At 48.0% G+C, this 20000-nt stretch overlaps 1 protein-coding gene across 1 annotated transcript in view; it reads right to left on the minus strand.

Annotated features, from left to right (window-relative positions):
- Nucleotides 1–18725: 18725 nt before the first annotated feature.
- myo16 (myosin XVI) overlaps nucleotides 18726–20000 on the minus strand; it is a gene marked incomplete at both ends in the record, with an annotated part of 165579 nt that continues 164304 nt past the window's right edge. Inside the window, one exon of the mRNA XM_083638226.1 lies at nucleotides 18726–18896. Coding sequence (XP_083494352.1) covers nucleotides 18726–18896 — 171 coding nt within the window. The remainder of the gene's footprint in view (nucleotides 18897–20000) is intronic.

A 20000-nucleotide genomic window follows, 5' to 3' on the forward strand; every position in this document is an offset into this window, starting at 1 on the left:
GAGAGCCAAAGTGAACGTCACTTCCTGCTTCAGCACTGTACCAGAGATTTTCATCCGCCATTTATTTTCCCATAGACATTTCGTAAAATGTGTATAAAAATAGTTTTACTTGGTCAAACCAAAACGGTTCAGCTATATTTAGAATCGGAAGAGACCATAGAACATCTAACTCGGACAAAAACGACAAAAACATTAAAAAAATATTTTCTTTAAATCCGCAATTTCTTTTTTTACGTTTTGGTCCGAGTGATCTGAATATATCTGAACCGTTTGGTTTGAAAAAGGAAAACTATTTTTAGAAGCATTTTACGAAATCTATGGGAAAATAAATGGCGGATGAAAATCTCCGGTACGGCGCTGAAGCAGGAAGTGACGTTCACTTTGGCTCTCTATTTATCTAACTTGTGTGCACTTACTCCCCATTCATAAATTATGAATCATAATCCAGAGGGTGAGAGTGGTCAGAGAGAGCTAGAGATCCACACAGAAAAACAAAGAAACAGACAGAAAGACGGAGAACACTGCATGCAAACACATGGAGCTTTCAGGTTTGTGGTTATAGTATAGGCACAAACACTAACCAGAGAAGGTTTTTACAGCACATCAGACTTGAGCCCATTATTGCTACACCAAAGTTACTTAATGCAATTGGTGGAGGTGCATGAACCGGTGGGGCTCTCCTGGGTGACGACAGCCTCTGTTAGCACTGTGTATACACTTCGTTGGAGTCAGTCAGGAGTCGGCAAACACTGGTGAGCTCCCTACCGTACCCTCTCTCTCTCTCTCTCTCTCTCTCTCTCTCGCTCGCTCGCTCCACACTGGCCATTCAAGCTGTCAACTCTGAAAGGGGGAGTGGTTTATTTACTCATTCATGTAGTTCACTGACAAATGAGTGCAGTGTAAACAGCAATACCCATACTACTGGTTTCCATCTGTATTGCGAAAGTTGGGAAGCTACTGTACACAGACAGAGCCACATGAATGGCCTCATTGATCAAGTGTGCTATCCAGTTACAAGGCACAGTAGTAGTCCTCTAAGATAATATCCCACTGCTGGATTGATAGAATGTTTACTACCAGTCCACACAGCCAAGGCAAGCTTTCCTCCATTCCATTATGGCCAATGGTAATGGACCACAGGACAGGAGATCAGGAACATTGTAATCACTTAAAGTGTCAGCACTTGCCTGTTTGCACAAGTCCGTCTTTGGTACCATCACTCCCGGCATTCTTAAGCCTCCCTTTTGTGTTCCATGTCAACATTATACAGCAGTGACATGACGGTACTCTCCATAGCACTCAACACTCTGCTGGGGTGACGGCCAAGGCCAAAACATAGAAATAGACCAGTCAGAAGATCCTGACTGGTCTATGTCTTACTGTAGATTAGAACTTTGTCACAATATCTGACTTGAAATGTCTATAAAAACAAGACACTTTCACACTCGCCGCCAGTGCAAGTGAGCATGATCAGCCCTGAAAACTGTGATGGTAAACAATGATTTTCCCTTTGCAGGAAGTCTCACACCATTTATTTATTACTGGAGAAAGCAGCTGCAAATATTCAGTATTTCACGAGGCAGAAAGCAGTGATTACATTTAATTAGGTTTGAAATATCTTTTTCACTTGCCCTAATTAATCTCACGGCCCTCCAAAATAATCTCCAACCCCACCAGGTGGGTTGCGAACTCCACGTTCAGAGCGTTCAGAATCAGAGCCAATGGAAATTTGAGTGTGCGCGTGTGTGTGCCCCGCAGACGGTGCGTCACCTGCCTGTTTGTAACAGAAGAGCCTTGTGCTACGCCTGCTGCATACAAATGCACAGATCTAGTGGGGATGTGCCGATTAGGACCAGACCATTCTGATAGTGCGGGGAGATAAGCACCCTGGATTGTAAGGAATGGTACCTTCCCAGACACTACCGATCTCCTGTGTCCACTACACACACACACACACACACACACACACACACACACACACACACACACACACACACACACACACACACACACACAAGCACGCACGCACACAAACACACACGCACACAGAGAGAGAAGGAGGCATTAAGCCCTTGTTCACACAGGACGCCGAACGTAGCAGAGCTGAAGCTTGAGGCAGGCACAAGCTGAACTGACGCCTAACCGTTCACACAAGAAGCCTTCTCTTTTCCTCTCAGTGCCTGCTCGGCATGCCTTGAACCCGCCCACGACTCCCATTGACTTCATGCCTGGCAGCTTCAAGCTTCACGCGTCACGCTTGGAAAATAGGACTGAATTCTGAACGATCGCTTGAGCAAGGTGTGAGTGTGGCTTCAGCGTGGCTTGCGGGTGGTGTGAACGGCCTCGCCTGTTAACAAGGACGCCTAAATTAAACTTGTGGGTTCAGCGTAGGTTCAGCGTAGGTTGAGCTTAGGTTGAGCGTTGCTTCGCCGTATGGTGTGAACGGGGGCTTATTGAGGCTGTCCAGTACTGAATGGTTGAAAAAGAACACTAGACTGCAGTAATACTTTGATTCTTGAAACAAGGGTTATTTTTGCTCTATTGAGAATTTGAAAATTTGATATCCTTCCTGTATGGAACCTGTAGGTTCTTACACTGATACACTACATTACATGCTGCAGGTAGGCTATTGCTGAAATCCTGGCCAGTGATTGGTTCCCCCAAAATCCTGGGGTCACCAATCACTCAGTAATGACTGCAGTGATCAGGTGCGGCCACCCAACCTGACTCTGTTGACTTTTGAAAATGAGCCACTCTCCCATTGGTGCTGCGACCTGTCAGTCATTCAATTGTTTCACCATCAAAACAGCAGCAGGGGCTGCAAAGTGGCACAGACTCATTTATGTAGTATACGGAGCGCAGTGAGTCAATGTAATATTTGACTCTATTTACAATTGTTTTAAGCGGTGCAGCCGCTTCTATAGCCTTACGTGTGTCAATCTTTAGCTGCTAAACGGACATCTCATGCTAAACTTTAGCATGAGATGTTGTAGTACTCGAGTCCAGGACTTGGACTCCTCATTTTCAGGACCTGTGACTCGACTTGGACTTGAGCACTGATGACTCATTCATGCATTCAGACTCGGAAGCTGGAGACGACGACTCAGACTTGTTCATTGAGCTGTTTTTGGTTTTTATTAGACCCTAATAATTTGGCATAAGATATTGATATCTATATTAATACTGCGGCATTATTCAATTTCGTGCAAGGGCAGGCAAGTGTGTTCCACCTACTGTACATGCGGATTCACACTCATGTTCAGTCATGTTTTGCTAAAGACCATGCCAGCAAAGCAAGCTATCGTATTGCTCATTGCAACGAGAAACGTGAAAACCATTCACTAACTGCGAATGAAAGAGGCTAAACAGCGGGACGTGCCTGCTTCCCACCGCCGGAGATACACACCGTTTTCTGCCTTTCATTCTTTCCAAGCTAAGCTACAGGTATTTTGATACGGAACTCTCTCTCTCTCTCTCTCTCTCTCTCTCTCTCTCTCTCTCTCTCTCTCTCTCTCTCTCTCTCTCTCTCTCTCATCTGTCCTCTGGCACCTCCTCCCTCTCTCTTCCCCACTCCCATATCAGGGGCAGTAGCTCTTTTCTTATACCAATCAGATCTCGCCACAATTTCCTATCAGCCAATCATGTCTTAGCTGTTAAACTTTATAACGCATTCTCCTGTCTGCTGTCAGCTGTGTGTATGTGTGTGTGTGTGTGTGTGTGTGCGTCCGTGCATGCGTGCGTGCCGGGTCTTAACCCTCTATTTTCACGACAGATGTTGAACACAGGTAGCCTCGTGTGGGTGACTCGGAGGTAGATGAGGTGGGACCAGGCAGGTCCTCCTTGTAGCACCAATCAGTCGCTCATATTTCGCCCATTTCGAGGAACCCGGCCACGCTAATTAAATCACTTATACCTCTTAACTGGGGCAATTATGAGATTTAATTAGTTAGGGAATGCTTGATTAAGGTGGCTAACCAATGCCTGATTAAAGAAGCATGAAGGCGTCGTGTCGAGCTGAATGTTATCTGTGCTCAGAGCCTATAGGACTTGGGGGGGAGGGGCAGGGCTTGGGGGGGAGGGGCAGGCCTTTAGGAAGCAAAGTCAGATCTTCTCGACAAAGAAACACGGCGGGAAATGGGAAAGAAACGAGGGCAGGGTGATTTTGTACAAAGGGATCCGGAGAAGGACACGTCTCTGTGCTGCTAGTATGACTGGGAAGACGGAGAGGACTGAAATGGTGGTTGACGCTGCAAAGACTGAGGTTTCTGGATGTGGTTGATGTATCTGGAGCAGAGATAGATAAAATACTGAGATGCATTTGTGCAAACTCAGGCATCTGCCTCTGAGTGATAGTATGGACAATAATTATGAATTGGAGCACTTTGGGTGGATACGGTGTTACTTTTTAGTTTAGTTTCGTTTAGTTCAATTCAGATCAGTTCAGTTTGAGTTCAGTAGATGACGGTAATGCAACATTCTGGATGCCAACCGCCATAAAACCAAACAGAAGAAGAAGAAGAAACACAGCGGGTTTTGTATGTATGCAAGATTGAAAGCAAATGATAGGGCGTGTTCCTCTTTGCATTTGTCACTGTGTGTCTCCCTCACATGTGTAGTGTACAAATGCAATGGGCTTTTCTCTAATCTTTCATTTTGCCGCTGACACTGACAGCAGAGACAAATGACGGAAAAGAAAGCTTGGCCACAAAGGCGAGAGGCCCGAGGGATGGAGCTGAGGGATATCGGAGCGTTTTCCCCTCTTGACCAAGCTGTTCTGCTGCCGGAGCATTTTCCATATTCCTGAGATTGTATTGAACAAATACCCCTCTGCTAAACGCACGACATGCATGATTAATCAGACTTCCAAAACATACAGGTCCGTGGAGTCAATCGCTATTTTCACAAACCCCCCGCTGAGCATTAATACTGTGTGTGTGAGCTGGAACCCCCCGCTGAGCATACTGTGTGTGTGAGCTGGAGTGGCTCGTGGAATTCCCTTGCAGACTTCCCTTTACAGGCGCACGAGCCGCGGAACGGCTGCCATATGTTAGCTGGTGGAAGCAGCAGCGTGGGCTGTTAATGTAAACATGACATACAGCAAAGAGAGGTCCGTGGAGAGGCTCGCCCCACGGGAGAAAACCAGCATTGCAGTACAATGCTTATACACACTGCACTGACTCGGCCTCCCGTTGCCAAGGAAACAATACAGAGGTTATTGACATCATTTCGGAGAGTTCCTAGGGATCCTGCTTTTGCATAATGTTGTCATATTTCCTTGATGCCTCTATGGAGGAGCAGCAGGAAGCAAAAGCACCTGACACTATATGCCCGCCCCTTCCCCCCCGCCCCCAGTGGACATTATGTTCTGTCATGCAGCACGACATATGGTGGCCAATGAAAATCTCTCGGTTAGTCGAGGTATGCTTTGGGCCTGTATGTGATGTGTGAGTTAGTGGAGGTATGCTTTGGACCTGTCTGTGATGTGTGAGTTAGTGGAGGTATGCTTTGGGCCTGTGTGTGATGTGTGAGTTAGTGGAGGTATGCTTTGAGCCTGTGTGATGTATGAGTTAGTGGAGGTATGCTTTGGGCCTGTCTGATGTGTGAGTTAGTGGAGGTATGCTTTGGACCTGTCTGTGATGTGTGAGTTAGTGGAGGTATGCTTTGGACCTGTCTGATGTGTGAGTTAGTGGAGGTATGCTTTGGACCTGTCTGTGATGTGTGAGTTAGTGGAGGTATGCTTTGGGCCTGTCTGATGTGTGAGTTAGTGGAGGTATGCTTTGGACCTGTCTGTGATGTGTGAGTTAGTGGAGGTATGCTTTGGACCTGTCTGTGATGTGTGAGTTAGTGGAGGTATGCTTTGGACCTGTGTGATGTTTGAGTTAGTGGAGGTATGCTTTGGGCCTGTCTGTGATGTGTGAGTTAGTCGAGGTATGCTTTGAGCCTGTCTGTGATGTGTGAGTTAGTGGAGGTATGCTTTGGGCCTGTCTGCGATGTGTGAGTTAGTGGACGTATGCTTTGGACCTGTGTGTGATGTGTGAGTTAGTGGAGGTATGCTTTGGACCTGTCTGTTATGTGTGAGTTAGTGGAGGTATGCTTTGGGCCTGTCTGTGATGTGTGAGTTAGTGGAGGTATGCTTTGGGCCTGTCTGTGATGTGTGAGTTAGTGGAGGTATGCTTTGGACCTGTGTGATGTGTGAGTTAGTGGAGGTATGCTTTGGGCCTGTCTGTGATGTGTGAGTTAGTGGAGGTATGCTTTGGACCTGTGTGATGTGTGAGTTAGTGGAGGTATGCTTTGGGCCTGTCTGTGATGTGTGAGTTAGTGGAGGTATGCTTTGGACCTGTGTGATGTGTGAGTTAGTCGAGGTATGCTTTGGGCCTGTCTGATGTGTGAGTTAGTGGAGGTATGCTTTGGGCCTGTCTGTTATGTGTGAGTTAGTGGAGGTATGCTTTGGGCCTGTCTGTGATGTGTGAGTTAGTGGAGGTATGCTTTGGGCCTGTCTGTGATGTGTGAGTTAGTGGAGGTATGCTTTGGGCCTGTCTGCGATGTGTGAGTTAATGGAGGTATGCTTTGGACCTGTGTGTGATGTGTGAGTTAATGGAGGTATGCTTTGGACCTGTGTGTGATGTGTGAGTTAGTGGAGGTATGCTTTGGGCCTGTCTGTGATGTGTGAGTTAGTGGAGGTATGCTTTGGACCTGTCTGTGATGTGTGAGTTAGTGGAGGTATGCTTTGGGCCTGTATGTGATGTGTGAGTTAGTGGAGGTATGCTTTGGGCCTGTCTGTGATGTGTGAGTTAGTGGAGGTAGGCTTTGGGCCTGTCTGTGATGTGTGAGTTAGTGGAGGTATGCTTTGGACCTGTGTGATGTGTGAGTTAGTGGAGGTATGCTTTGGGCCTGTCTGTTATGTGTGAGTTAGTGGAGGTATGCTTTGGACCTGTGTGTGCTGTGTGAGTTAGTCGAGGTATGCTTTGGGCCTGTGTGATGTGTGAGTTAGTGGAGGTATGCTTTGGACCTGTCTGTGATGTGTGAGTTAGTGGAGGTATGCTTTGGACCTGTCTGTGATGTGTGAGTTAGTCGAGGTATGCTTTGGACCTGTCTGTGATGTGTGAGTTAGTGGAGGTATGCTTTGGGCCTGTATGTGATGTGTGAGTTAGTGGAGGTATGCTTTGGGCCTGTCTGTGATGTGTGAGTTAGTGGAGGTATGCTTTGGACATGTGTGTGATGTGTGAGTTAGTGGAGGTATGCTGTGGGCCTGTCTGTGATGTGTGAGTTAGTGGAGGTATGCTTTGGACCTGTCTGTGATGTGTGAGTTAGTCGAGGTATGCTTTGAGCCTGTATGTGATGTGTGAGTTAGTGGAGGTATGCTTTGGACCTGTGTGATGTGTGAGTTAGTGGAGGTATGCTTTGGACCTGTGTGATGTGTGAGTTAGTGGAGGTATGCTTTGGACCTGTCTGTGATGTGTGAGTTAGTGGAGGTATGCTTTGGGCCTGTCTGTGATGTGTGAGTTAGTGGAGGTATGCTTTGGACCTGTGTGTGATGTGTGAGTTAGTGGAGGTATGCTTTGGACCTGTCTGTGATGTATGAGTTAGTGGAGGTATGCTTTGGACCTGTCTGTGATGTGTGAGTTAGTCGAGGTATGCTTTGGACCTGTCTGTGCTGTGTGAGTTAGTGGAGGTATGCTTTGGACCTGTCTGTGATGTGTGAGTTAGTGGAGGTATGCTTTGGGCCTGTCTGTGATGTGTGAGTTAGTGGAGGTATGCTTTGGACCTGTGTGTGATGTGTGAGTTAGTGGAGGTATGCTTTGGACCTGTGTGTGATGTGTGAGTTAGTGGAGGTATGCTTTGGACCTGTGTGATGTGTGAGTTAGTGGAGGTATATGCTTTGGACCTGTGTGTGATGTGTGAGTTAGTGGAGGTATGCTTTGGACCTGTGTGTGATGTGTGAGTTAGTGGAGGTATGCTTTGGACCTGTCTGTGATGTGTGAGTTAGTGGAGGTATGCCTTGGGCCTGTCTGTGATGTGTGAGTTAGTGGAGGTATGCTTTGAGCCTGTGTGTGATGTGTGAGTTAGTGGAGGTATATGCTTTGAGCCTGTGTGTGATGTGTGAGTTAGTGGAGGTATGCTTTGGGCCTGTCTGTGATGTGTGAGTTAGTGGAGGTATGCTTTGGACCTGTGTGTGATGTGTGAGTTAGTGGAGGTATGCTTTGGGCCTGTCTGTGATGTGTGAGTGCCTTGCTGCCCTGTCTGGTCACCACCCAGCCCCTCTTGAAGGAAATACAGCATGGGTATGGGGGTTATGTGCATGTAACAGCCTTGGGGCTATTAACGACTGTTTTCCTTCTTTTATTTATTTATTTATTTTCTTCTATTGTATTAGTTTCATTAGTATGATTTATTAGGATTATTGTCTACATTTTTGTTTTATACCAAATTTGATTGTTATTCTATTTTATTTAATTACTTGTCACCTTATTCGTCACCTCCCTCTTTGTTATTTATGCGTACTATCATCTTCTTCCTTGTGGAAGAAGCCTGCATGGGGGGGGGGGTGTAAGGTAGGGGGGTTAGTTCTGGGTTGGGGGGGGTAAGTAGGGGGGGTAGCTCTGGGTTGGGGGGGGGGTAAGTAGGGGGGTTAGCTCTGGGTTGGGGGGGTAAGTAGGGGGGGGGGTAGCTCTGGGTTGGGGAGAAACATTGTAAAAACAATACTGCTGCAGGTTCTGCAATATTGTTAAAAAAAAGAAAATCTCCATTAGATTCTTTCTATGTCTGACAGATCAGTAAAAACAACACACAATTACAGCTAATTACTAGTTCCCTATTGTCACCTGACAGACATACTGTATGTGTGCATCCTTTCTGCGTGTGTGAAAGTGTGTCTCCGTCTGTCTGACCTCGTCAGCAGTATAGAATCTTGTTAATTGCCACGTTAATTGGCTTCATCATCAAAGACAACCTCTGTGTGTGCAGATGTGCTGACTGCTGGGTGGAGGTGGAGGAGGACTCTTTCTGTGGCTCCTGTCTGAGCTTAGGGAGGGTGGAGCAGAGAGGCTGCTGCATCATCTGTTATCCATCTGCTGTCCATGATTTATCACTTTGTTTTCCTTTCCTAAAAGCACAAGAACGCTACATGGATGTGGTCCTGCATCACGATTATAGTGATCTCCAGATCGTATGCTGGATGTTTATCCTCTTCTGATCGGGGGTACAGTCATATTTCCATGGAGGGGGGGGGGGGGTGTTGCGAGAGCAGGCTTGTTTTTGTTGAGCCATTGAGACAGGGAGTATTGCAAGTTCCCTGCCTCTGTGAGGGGGAGGATGTGAGCAGGGTTTGTGCATGGCTTTGGGGGATGGTGGACAGGGGGTGTTTGTGTGATGTGCCTGTGTCTCTGCGTGTGTGACTTTGGCTCTAAGCTGGGGTGTTTTGCAGTCTGGTCTGATGTGATGTGATGGCTATCTGTCTGGAGAGACAGCCCTCAAAGTCTTTAATTGAAAATTGAGACAGTGTTGAGATGATATTATCGATTTTCACACTCCCTCCCCCCCCCCCCCCAACAGCAACGCATGGAAGGCCGTGCCGTTGCGGGAGATGGGAGGAGAGGGGGGGGGGGGACCAGGGAGCGGGGTCAGCGGAGGACAGAGAGTGCAAGCATGGGGGGAGGAGGAGGAGCGCAGGAGGCCAGAGGAGGTTGATGAGGCTGGGGCAGGCAGTGGACCAGGCAGTAAAGTGGGGTTGAGAGGTGGACATTATGGTGCCTCTATAAAAGAAGATGATGGGCTGGGGAAAGACAGTCGGTCTGAGCTGCCGACCAGCGCTTTGTGGACCTTGCACACGTTAAGAGCCGAACCCTAAAAAACCTTTGGCGGTCATAAAGCCAGCAGCTGCTCACGTCTGGGATGTGAGCGTTGTGGCCTGTGTCTTTTCTCCACACAGCATCGATCAGACCCGGAGCAAACCAGTCCCCAGGCTGCTTATAAGTCAACATAAACCCATAAACCCTCCAACCAGCGCACCAGCAATCAATAGAGGTGGGAAACATGTTTACTCCTGTGTTTCATAGCTTTGAAATGTCTCCCACGCAGGGACTACTACTGCTCTCTCTACACACACACAAACACAAACATGCAGACACGCACACGCACGCACAAACACAAACATGCAGACACGCACACACACAAACACACAAACACAAACACGCAGACACACACACACGCACGCACGCGCGCACACACACACACACACGCACACACACACAAACACAAACATGCAGACACACACGCACGCACGCACACACAAACATGCAGACACTCACGCACACGCACTCATGCACGCACGCACACACACACACACACACACACACACACACACACACAACACACACACAGTACTGTATGTCATTTGGTCTCTGGTGAGCTAGTAAAGGTGGTTTGTAGACCAAAACAAACATAACAATCAATACCCCGCCTCTATCTCTTGCCTCACGCATTCCCTATTGCCCCCCCCCCCCCTGTCCTCCCCCCTCTTAAACAACCCTTCCAGAGCCGTGTATATAGAAGAGTCGCAACATCTCCATTCACTCCAATGGACCATTTTTTTTACTCTCAAGAGTTCCAGGAAGTAAGGTCCTGGATTAAGCAGCAGTGTCGAGTTGCAGCAAAATGCACAGTTTGTGTTGTACTTTGAAAAAAAAAAAAAATCTTATCAAATTGTACATCATCAGCTTTATTTTAGCATTCAAAATTAGTGCGAGACCGCTTCCTGGCTGTTCATTGGCTAATGAGTCATGCATTTTGGTCCTCTGCTGACGCCACTCTCTCTCTAAATTGCTCTGAACCCTTCCATCCAATCCAAATAGGAGCCATGACGATCTGCTTTGATCCAGCATGCGAGGATTCAAACGTGTTATGCAAATAGTGTGAATGCCCCGCAGGCTCCGCTGTTTACCCGCGTGGCAGAGCCAGGCCTCCTGAATGCAACTAATGGGCACTGGGTGTTCCGCTCGGCAGACGTGTGGTCACCCTTAGGTACACCCAAACAACACCTGCTGCTGCTGCTGCTGACACACGCAAACTCCCCCCCAGGAGCAAATACACCAGAGGATATAGTTTGGATATTTAAACAGCGTGTGGTGTAACGGCGTGAGGACAAACAAGGTGAAGGGAGTTGTTCGCCCTGTGCTCACGTTGTGTTCCTCTGTTAAGTGGAACACTTGATATGACCCAGCCAATGATTCAGGGAATGGTCCTCGCTGTGCTCTGCCATTACACTGAGTGGTGTCACGTCACCAGACCATGGCTGTCACCACCTCCATCATCTTCAACCTTGTACATATGGGCCAAAATGGCTTGCTTCATCTACACACACACGCACACACGCACACGCACGCGCACGCACGCGCACACACACACACACACGCACGCACACACGCACGCACGCACACACACATTCTGTATAGTATTATAGATACATGCTTGGGCGCAAACTGCCCCCTAAAGTAGCCCTGAGGGAGTGATGGAGACTGAAGAGAATCAAGAGATAGAGAGGATATATGGCAAAGGTGACCACAATCCAATGCCCGGAATGGGAAAATGAAAGAAAGAGGTTGTGTGTGTGTGTGTGTGTGTGTGTGTGTGTGTGTGTGTGTGTGTGTGTGTGTGTGTGTGTGTGTGTGTGTGTGTGCGCGTGTGTGTGTGTGTGAGAGAGAGAGAGAGAGAGAGAGAGAGAGAGAAAGGGAGAGAGAGAGAGATTCAGCACTTATTGACTCAGAATCAAGGGGCAGTTTGGGGCAAATTACCCCCCTGGTGCTCTACCTTCTCCAGCCCTGTCTGCGTAATGGTGGCCCTGTCAACCTTGACTAAATGACAGCATGGCCCCACTGCATGCACTTAGGATACTGGGGTTAATTCAGGAAACTGCCGCCCTAGTGGTGGCTTGGGTTCAGGGCAATGGTCAACACTGGCAGGCCAGGGGGGCGCTTCAGTGTCTGGGTGCTTTAGAAAAGTACAGGTGAGTGGACAAAAGCAGTCGGTTTGGATTAGATATGCTCTTTTCATGCTTCAATGCCTGTCTGCTACTGACTGACTGACTGTGATGTTTACTAAGTGGCTGCATGGACATGTGATTCACTGTGATTGTGCACTTGTGTGCCTGCATACGCATGTTTGTTTTCCTGTGGGCTGAAGAGGGGAAAACAAGCTTTATTGATTTGTCCAGGGACTCGCTGCAGCTTGTTCACTCTTGCCCACATAATTCACCAGATTCTTCAACCTCTTCTCAATCGCTTCCTCTCTTCTTCTCTCTCCAGAGCCAGAGCTATAATAACTCATCCTCCAAACCTCTTCACCTGACCACTTAACTCCCTCTTTCCCACCGTCTTTACTCTCAGGTCTGTGATGCCTGGAGCTAAATGCCAACATTCATGCTGTGACTCTGGGAAGACATGTGAATCACACATGACAGCTGCCGCCGTTAGCTGATCCTGGAACAGAACCCACCGCAGGAGAAACACCTCGCGGGCCAGCCAGCATCTGATCCTGAGAAATGTCACCACACCCTGGCTGACAGTATCAGACCCTGCGACCACAGTGCAACACCTCAACAGATGCTACACAGAAATGCTTAACTTAATATATGTGTGTGTCTGTGTAGCAACCCCTGCCTTCCATTCTCTGTATTTGTGTTTGTACAGTACGCCTAATTGCTCATCGGTGACCGATGAAACAAAAAACCAAATGCCAAGTATTTGGTTTCCCCATCTTCGCCACTCTTATCTTCCAGGTATTCTCTCCCTGAGCATAGCAAATGAGTCATAAAGGCCTGTTTACTCTACCAGCTCTTGCTACTCTGGCCCAATAAGGACCTGACCTGACACAACCTGTACTTCAAACCAAGACCGTGTCATCAACTCTGTGAATAGACAGAGGGTGTGTGATCTTCTGCAGCCTTTGATGTTTGATTGAATGGGTTGAAAACAGAGGCTTAAGTTCCTGTGAAGCATTGAAGTGCTACTTGATTTGGCATGACGAGAGATGGCAGCCTGTGCCCCTTCAAGACGTTACCAAGACAACCTGAAAAACCTCCCATCACCTGGACTGCCCTGTGCCCCTTCAAGACGTTACCAAGACAACCTGAAAAACCTCCCATCACCTGGACTGCCCTGTGCCCCTTCAAGACGTTACCAAGACAACCTGAAAAACCTCCCATCACCTGGACTGCCCCCTGTGCCCCTTCAAGACGTTACCAAGACAACCTGAAAAACCTCCCATCACCTGGACTGCCCCCTGTGCCCCTTCAAGACGTTACCAAGACAACCTGAAAAACCTCTCATCACCTGGACTGCCCTGTGCCCCTTCAAGACGTTACCAAGACAACCTGAAAAACCTCCCATCACCTGGACTGCCCCCTGTGCCCCTTCAAGACGTTACCAAGACAACCTGAAAAACCTCTCATCACCTGGACTGCCCTGTGCCCCTTCAAGACGTTACCAAGACAACCTGAAAAACCTCCCATCACCTGGACTGCCCCCTGTGCCCCTTCAAGACGTTACCAAGACAACCTGAAAAACCTCCCATCACCTGGACTGCCCCCTGTGCCCCTTCAAGACGTTACCGAGACAACCTGAAAAACCTCCCATCACCTGGACTGCCCTGTGCCCCTTCAAGACGTTACCGAGACAACCTGAAAAACCTCCCATCACCTGGACTGCCATGTCCCAGCATACTAATCTCCCCTCGGGAGTCCCCGGCTGTGACGCGTGATGGACCACAAATTCTGTCTCTCACTCCGCTCCATCCTGCTCATAACAATGTACTGTTTTCCCCTCATTAGAAAGGCTTTGTGCATATGTCTCTTAGCAAATATGCAGAGACACTAGGTGTTAGTGTTATTAGCCCCACACACACACACACACACACACACACACACACACACACACACACACACACACACACACACACACACACACACACACACACACACACACACACGAAGACTGGCATTGACACAATTGTGCTTTATTGCTGTACAGGTACTTATAAAACATTGGGAACATAATAATTATGAAACGCATACAATCTTTTTTCTTTCCACAAACACTATGTATGCAGGTAAAATATACTGTAATGTCATGTACAAAAGAAATCATACAATAAGAAAACAAAAACTATGAAAGGCAGTGAGAGACCCATGTTTTAGGTGCTAAAACATTCAGTGTCTCACTGGGACGACTATACATGGACTGGGGACGGTAAAATGCCCATTCTGCACTGGCTGTATGTAGCACCAGAGAGCTGATCCATTCTGCACTGGCTGTATGTAGCACCAGAGAGCTGATCTCAGAACAGAGGATTGATGGATTCCTGACTAACAGTGATGACTGGCAGTCATTTGATTGGCAGAGTTTGGTGTTCCTGTAACAGACTGGGGGGGGGGGGCTCGGTCATCAGGCTGGGGGGGCTCGGTCATCAGGCTGGGGGGGGGGCTCGGTCATCAGGCTGGGGGGGGGGGGGGGCTGGGTCATCAGGCTGGGGGGGGCTCGGTCATCAGGATGTGTGAGGAGGATGAGGAGGATTTGGATGAGACATGGCGGTGGGGGTGACAGTGCAGTGACTCACAGTGCAGTGGGAAGTAGTTCTTCACATTAGAGAGATATCTTCTGAGCATGAGCAGTTTATAAAAGGGCAGACCCAAAAGTATGGTCATGCAGGTGAAAAATAACTGACATCCTCTTTAAAACACAAGAACAACGAATCGTCTTTTCTTTTCTTTGAAGTAAACATATGATAAACAAGCAAACTAGCAACACACCTGGTTAACCAGAACCCTGTTTTGATAGGACCAATAGACGGCGGCGTATAAACTCTGTGACACTGGGAAAGATGAGTGGGTTGATGTGGGTTCCTATCTACACATTTGATCAGAACGCCCCCTGCAGTTGGATACCTGCGTTTTAAATGCTTGTGTTAATGAGCTGAACCGTACCATGACAAAAACGTACGTTAGGTAGTGTAGTAGGCACTTGCCTACCATCGCAGTGATCCGTAGTGGTACTTCCAGCTTGGTCAGACAATTGGCCGTGTCTGCGGGTGGGAAGCTGGTGGGATATGAGTCCCGGTCGCTGCACTAGTGCCTCCTCTATTCGGTGGGGGCGCCTGTTTGGGGGGGGGGAGGGGAACTGGGGGGAATATTGTGATCCTCCCATGCGCTACAGTACATCCTGCCGGTGAAACTCCTCATTGTCAGCTGAAAAGAAGCGGCTGGCGACTGCACATGTATCGGAGGAAGCATGGTACTAGCCTACAGGCTACGGCTCTCCCCAGATCGGCAGAGGGGGCGGAGCAACGGCCGGGACAGCAGGGGGATTTGACCAAGTCCAATTGGGGAGAAATTGGGAGAAGAATCGAAAAAAGACAGAAAAAAAGAGTTTGACAGCTCTGCATTGCAACAGTACTCATGCAACCCCAATCACGTACGATGCAATGGCCAAAACACGACCTTATCAGAAATGCTGCATTGTCATTAGCTTGCTTGATAAAAATGATAGCCCGCATACATAACTTTTACAGACAATAATCAAAAGTAAGCAGTCAGGTACACTGTTTAGATACAGGCGCATGGTGCAGTAATAAGCTACACAGGGTTTCCATTGATGTGTGCAGGCAGTGAAATAAATTTGTTTGAGATTTGCATTCATACATTCACAGTCATTCAGTTAGTCCAATATGCAGCTCAGCTGATTTGCTGTCTCGGTTGTGCATTTCATGGCCTCCGTTCTTCTCCCTGGTGATTGTAGTGCTCCTCCAGGCACCATCGGCAAACTAAGGTCGATGCCGTGACGGTACTGCTAATTCCCAAGGCCGGATCAATCAGACATATAGTGGGTGATCAGTGGGAATGAGAAATCAATCAGAGCTATTGATACTTTGTGGCTGTTACAATTCAGACCAATCTTGAGAGATCAAACAGCTTGTCGAGACACACCCAGCCCATTACAGAAGTCAACACCACACCACATAGCAACATTCACAAACCATCCCATATACAGTGAAAACATCTGCTTTGCATCATAGGAATACAACAGTAGCAGACCTAGTACATATGGGGCCCAGTGGGGAAAAACAAATAATGTTAAATAGAGTATAAAGAATTCAATATCCATAGACAATCATTCTGAAAAAAAAGAAAAAGATATTCACATTATAAAATAAACCTCTTCTCTTTGCCTTAGTCATTGCATCTAACCCAAGACATTCGTAAATCTCTTTTGCTTCACCATCATTAGACAATATTATCTACGCGCTCTTCGTCGTCTTCCAATCTCTGTGCTTTTCTGCCATAGTAAAAGTTGAAACATACAACGCTGGTCACTATTTACAGGGTGGTTACCATGGAAACACCCGTAGAGCCGGTCTTGTCCATTGGGAAGGGGGGAAGGGCAAGTGAGGAAAGAGGTGGGGTGCTGGGGTTAAGCAGGGAGAAGTGGGGAGGGGAGGGGAGGAGAGTGCAGACAGGGCTGTATCTGAGGACGCAGACATGGCGGTGAAATCTGTACAATAATTGAGTTCATCTGTGCGTGAGTTTGGTTCCTCCTGAGCTCTGCACAGTCTCCTAAACGCTCAACACACGACACTGGTTGAACCACCATCTTTCAAATGTTTTTTTCTTTCTTTTCTTCAACAAGATGTTCTCTTGTCTTATCTATTTAGAAAGGGTTCAATGGATCACCGCTGAACCATAGCAATAATAACTATGATTTGGTCATTTATATGGTTGTCTGTATACACATGGGAGTATATGGGATCTACTGTATACATCAATAGAGCTGAACAGTCACGTGACGTCTCTTGCCCCGGAAGTGAGTTTCCCATTAATTTTCTAAATATACATTTCGAAAAATCCATATATAACGAGTTTTAAGGCTGGGACCATGCCAATCCGTGACCTACCGAATTGTGAGTGACCATAAAACATTTTAGTTTGAGCAAAAACAAAGAATAATAAGCGGGGGTGGGGGGGGGGGTGGGCTGTATAATTTTTTATTCCCCCCATCTTTATATTTGTTTTTGCTCCAAGTTAAATGTTTCATGGTGACTCACAATTCAGTAAGCCACGGGTTGGCATGGTTCCAGCCTTAAAACCTGTTATATAATGATTTTTCGAAATGTCTATGGAGAAATGAATGGGAAACTCACTTCCGGGGCAAGAGACGTCACGTGACTGTTCAGTTCTATATGTTTGGATAACTATACATGGTTAGGTTTAGCCGTGTCCTACTGACATTGTGTCACTTTGGCACAGTGTTTCTAGCCTGGTAAACCAGCCGGTCACGTGAACTCACATTTCATTTCGTTGTACCAAACCGTCGGGCGCTGGGAGGCCTTTTGCAGAAACTGCAAAGCGTACGAGCCAATCAGCGACCCGCCTTGTAGTTGACATCATAACCAGCCAATCAGGAACGCCGCTGGTAAAACAATAATGGCTGCCTCCGTGCTTGTCCGCCTCGAGGAGTAACGTCAATGTTCGTCAAGTTTAAACAGCCATAAAGTGCAGTTATTGCAGAAATAGACTCAATAACAACAATTAAACAAGTACAGGAGTATCGCCGCAACAGCGGAGTTTCTCGACGGAAAATATTATTTTGCCGTTCTCCCGAGTGGATTTGGATCTGACTGGATCTAATGCTGATTGGCTGAAGGAGTCAAGGCAAGTACACCCGCCCAACTTCCGCCCACTGCAAACACTGGCTGAAAGCTTCAGGCCAGACGGTCTGGTAGAACGAAATGAAATGTGAGTTCACGTGACCGGCTGCTTTAGCACGCTACAGTGTTTCATGTTCATGAGCTTGATACCTGTCGGCTAAAGCTTTGAAGCTTTGTTTTTACAGTACAGGTTTGGTTGGATCCCCATCTGGTGGTAAAGGTTAAGTGCAGTGTGGGTTTGTCCATGCCGCGTCTTTGTGCTGAACTGAAAGGCTGCTGGCAGCCAGCAGTGGGGAATAGAAGTGCACCTTGGGATATTTCTGAGGTTACCCTGACCGGCTGTTGCCAGGGCGACAGTAGCACTTGGAGCCCAGCAGTGAGAGGCCGAGTGGGGGCTGTATACCTGAAAAGGTCCCATGAGCAAGTCAGAACATTGACGCTAAAGACAGGAGGTGTACAAAGGCCTTGGTTGACTTGTAAACGTAAGAGGGGTCTGAGACTCATCATGGGAACATCACAGAACAGCAGGCAGAACTCTCATCAGCACCATGTTCTGGGGCGGAGCTCGTTTGTGCACAGTAATACAACATGATAGGTGAGGATACAGAGAGACTACAGTAAGAAACCACTTCATACCTGGCTACCATGGAAGACTACTACTCCAACAACAGCTCCCCACGGGCCTCCACTGTGTCCGCCTTCCACTCATTCTTCCTAGATAATGGCTGTCAGTGTCACATGGTGGTAGGTCGCTTTGCGTTGGGACTTTGGAATAGGTTTGTGGAGGACGTCCTTCACAGCCAAGGGGGAAAGGCGGACAGGCAGGACATGCAGCCCAGGGAGCAGACTCACGCTCTGGGGACTGGAGCTTGGGCTTAGTCCCTGGACTTTCAAGTTACTTGGTTACTTGGTCCACTTTCGATTGTGTTGAAAGAAAAAAAAGAAAAAAACAAACAGAGAGAGCATGTGAGAGTGTGGTTGAGAGGGACCGAGGGAGGAACTTTAAAGACACATCCTTTCATCTGGATCCTCGGTCATGGGGAGGCCTTCCTGTTGGTCCAGAGCAGCGTGGGGGGCAGGGGTGGGGACTGAGGCGGGCGGCGCTTCCAGTCGCCCCGCCCCTCACACTGCGCTCGCCGCCAGCGGAGCAGCTCCCCCAGGGCGGCGCTCTCGTCCCCGCCACACACGCGTAGCCGCTGGAGCACCTGGAGGCAGAGACGGAGGGCCAGCCAGGACAGCAGGGGAGAAAATGGAGAGGAAATATTATTGAGGGTTCACATTCAAATCACTCACTGGATCATCATTTTCTCCTGGATAGACCAACAAGAAGGCGGCAGAGAGCTGAAATGTCCAGGCAATGATTGGGAGAGGGGTGTTTGGATGACAAGCAGTGGGTCTATGCGGGGGGAAATATCAAAATAATTCACAAGTCAATCTGATCTCATCGGCTTTGCAAGCACACCCTAAAATGAGGCAAATAGATTTGAAATATATTCTGATCATTATCTGTCTGTGACACCAGGGGTGCAAGAAAAATAGGCCACGCTTCTGCCTGATCCATCATCTTGAAAGAAGCAATAATCATTGGGCTGAGTTCCTCTCCTCTCGGTGGGCTAGTTTCTCTCCCGCATCATTCTAATGGACGCAGAGGAGATGAATCTGGGGCTAGCACTGAGCTGTCCCATGAGACACTGGGGACAGCAGGAACCAGCGAGGGGAATCCCTTCTCTGACTGGCAGCTTTAACGACACCTCATTTCCATATCCTGTCTCCAAAGCCTCCATAGATCACCTGGAAGAAGAGCAGGAGAGGAGAGGGCAAACGTGTTTGTGAATTAGGGAGTGGAATCAGCGGATCCAACACTTCCATGTAGGGAGGACTCTCTCAGACACTGAGGGCAGATACAGTACAGTACACACACACACACACACACACACACACACACACACACACACACACACACACACACACACACACACACACACACACACACACACACACACACACACACACACACACAGGCATGTCAGTCTGTGTAGGGGATGTCATCAGTCATCCAACAGTCAATACCCGGGCCAATCAATCACACAGGAATTCCAATCTCCCTCAGCCAGTAATGTCTGATAGGCCTGAGCCTGGTGCAGCACACCAGATTATGAGCTGGTCTAAATGGTGGGATGATGGGCCGCTAAAGAGCATGAGGTCTCTTCCCTCACGCTCAGAGATGGGTTTTAAACATCATCCTGAAGAGCATGGGATCTCTTCCCTCACACTCAGAGATGGGTTCTAACATCATCCTGAACAGGGAT

This window comes from Poromitra crassiceps, assembly GCF_964638095.1.
Source record: "Poromitra crassiceps genome assembly, chromosome: 6".
Lineage (NCBI taxonomy): Eukaryota > Metazoa > Chordata > Actinopteri > Beryciformes > Melamphaidae > Poromitra > Poromitra crassiceps.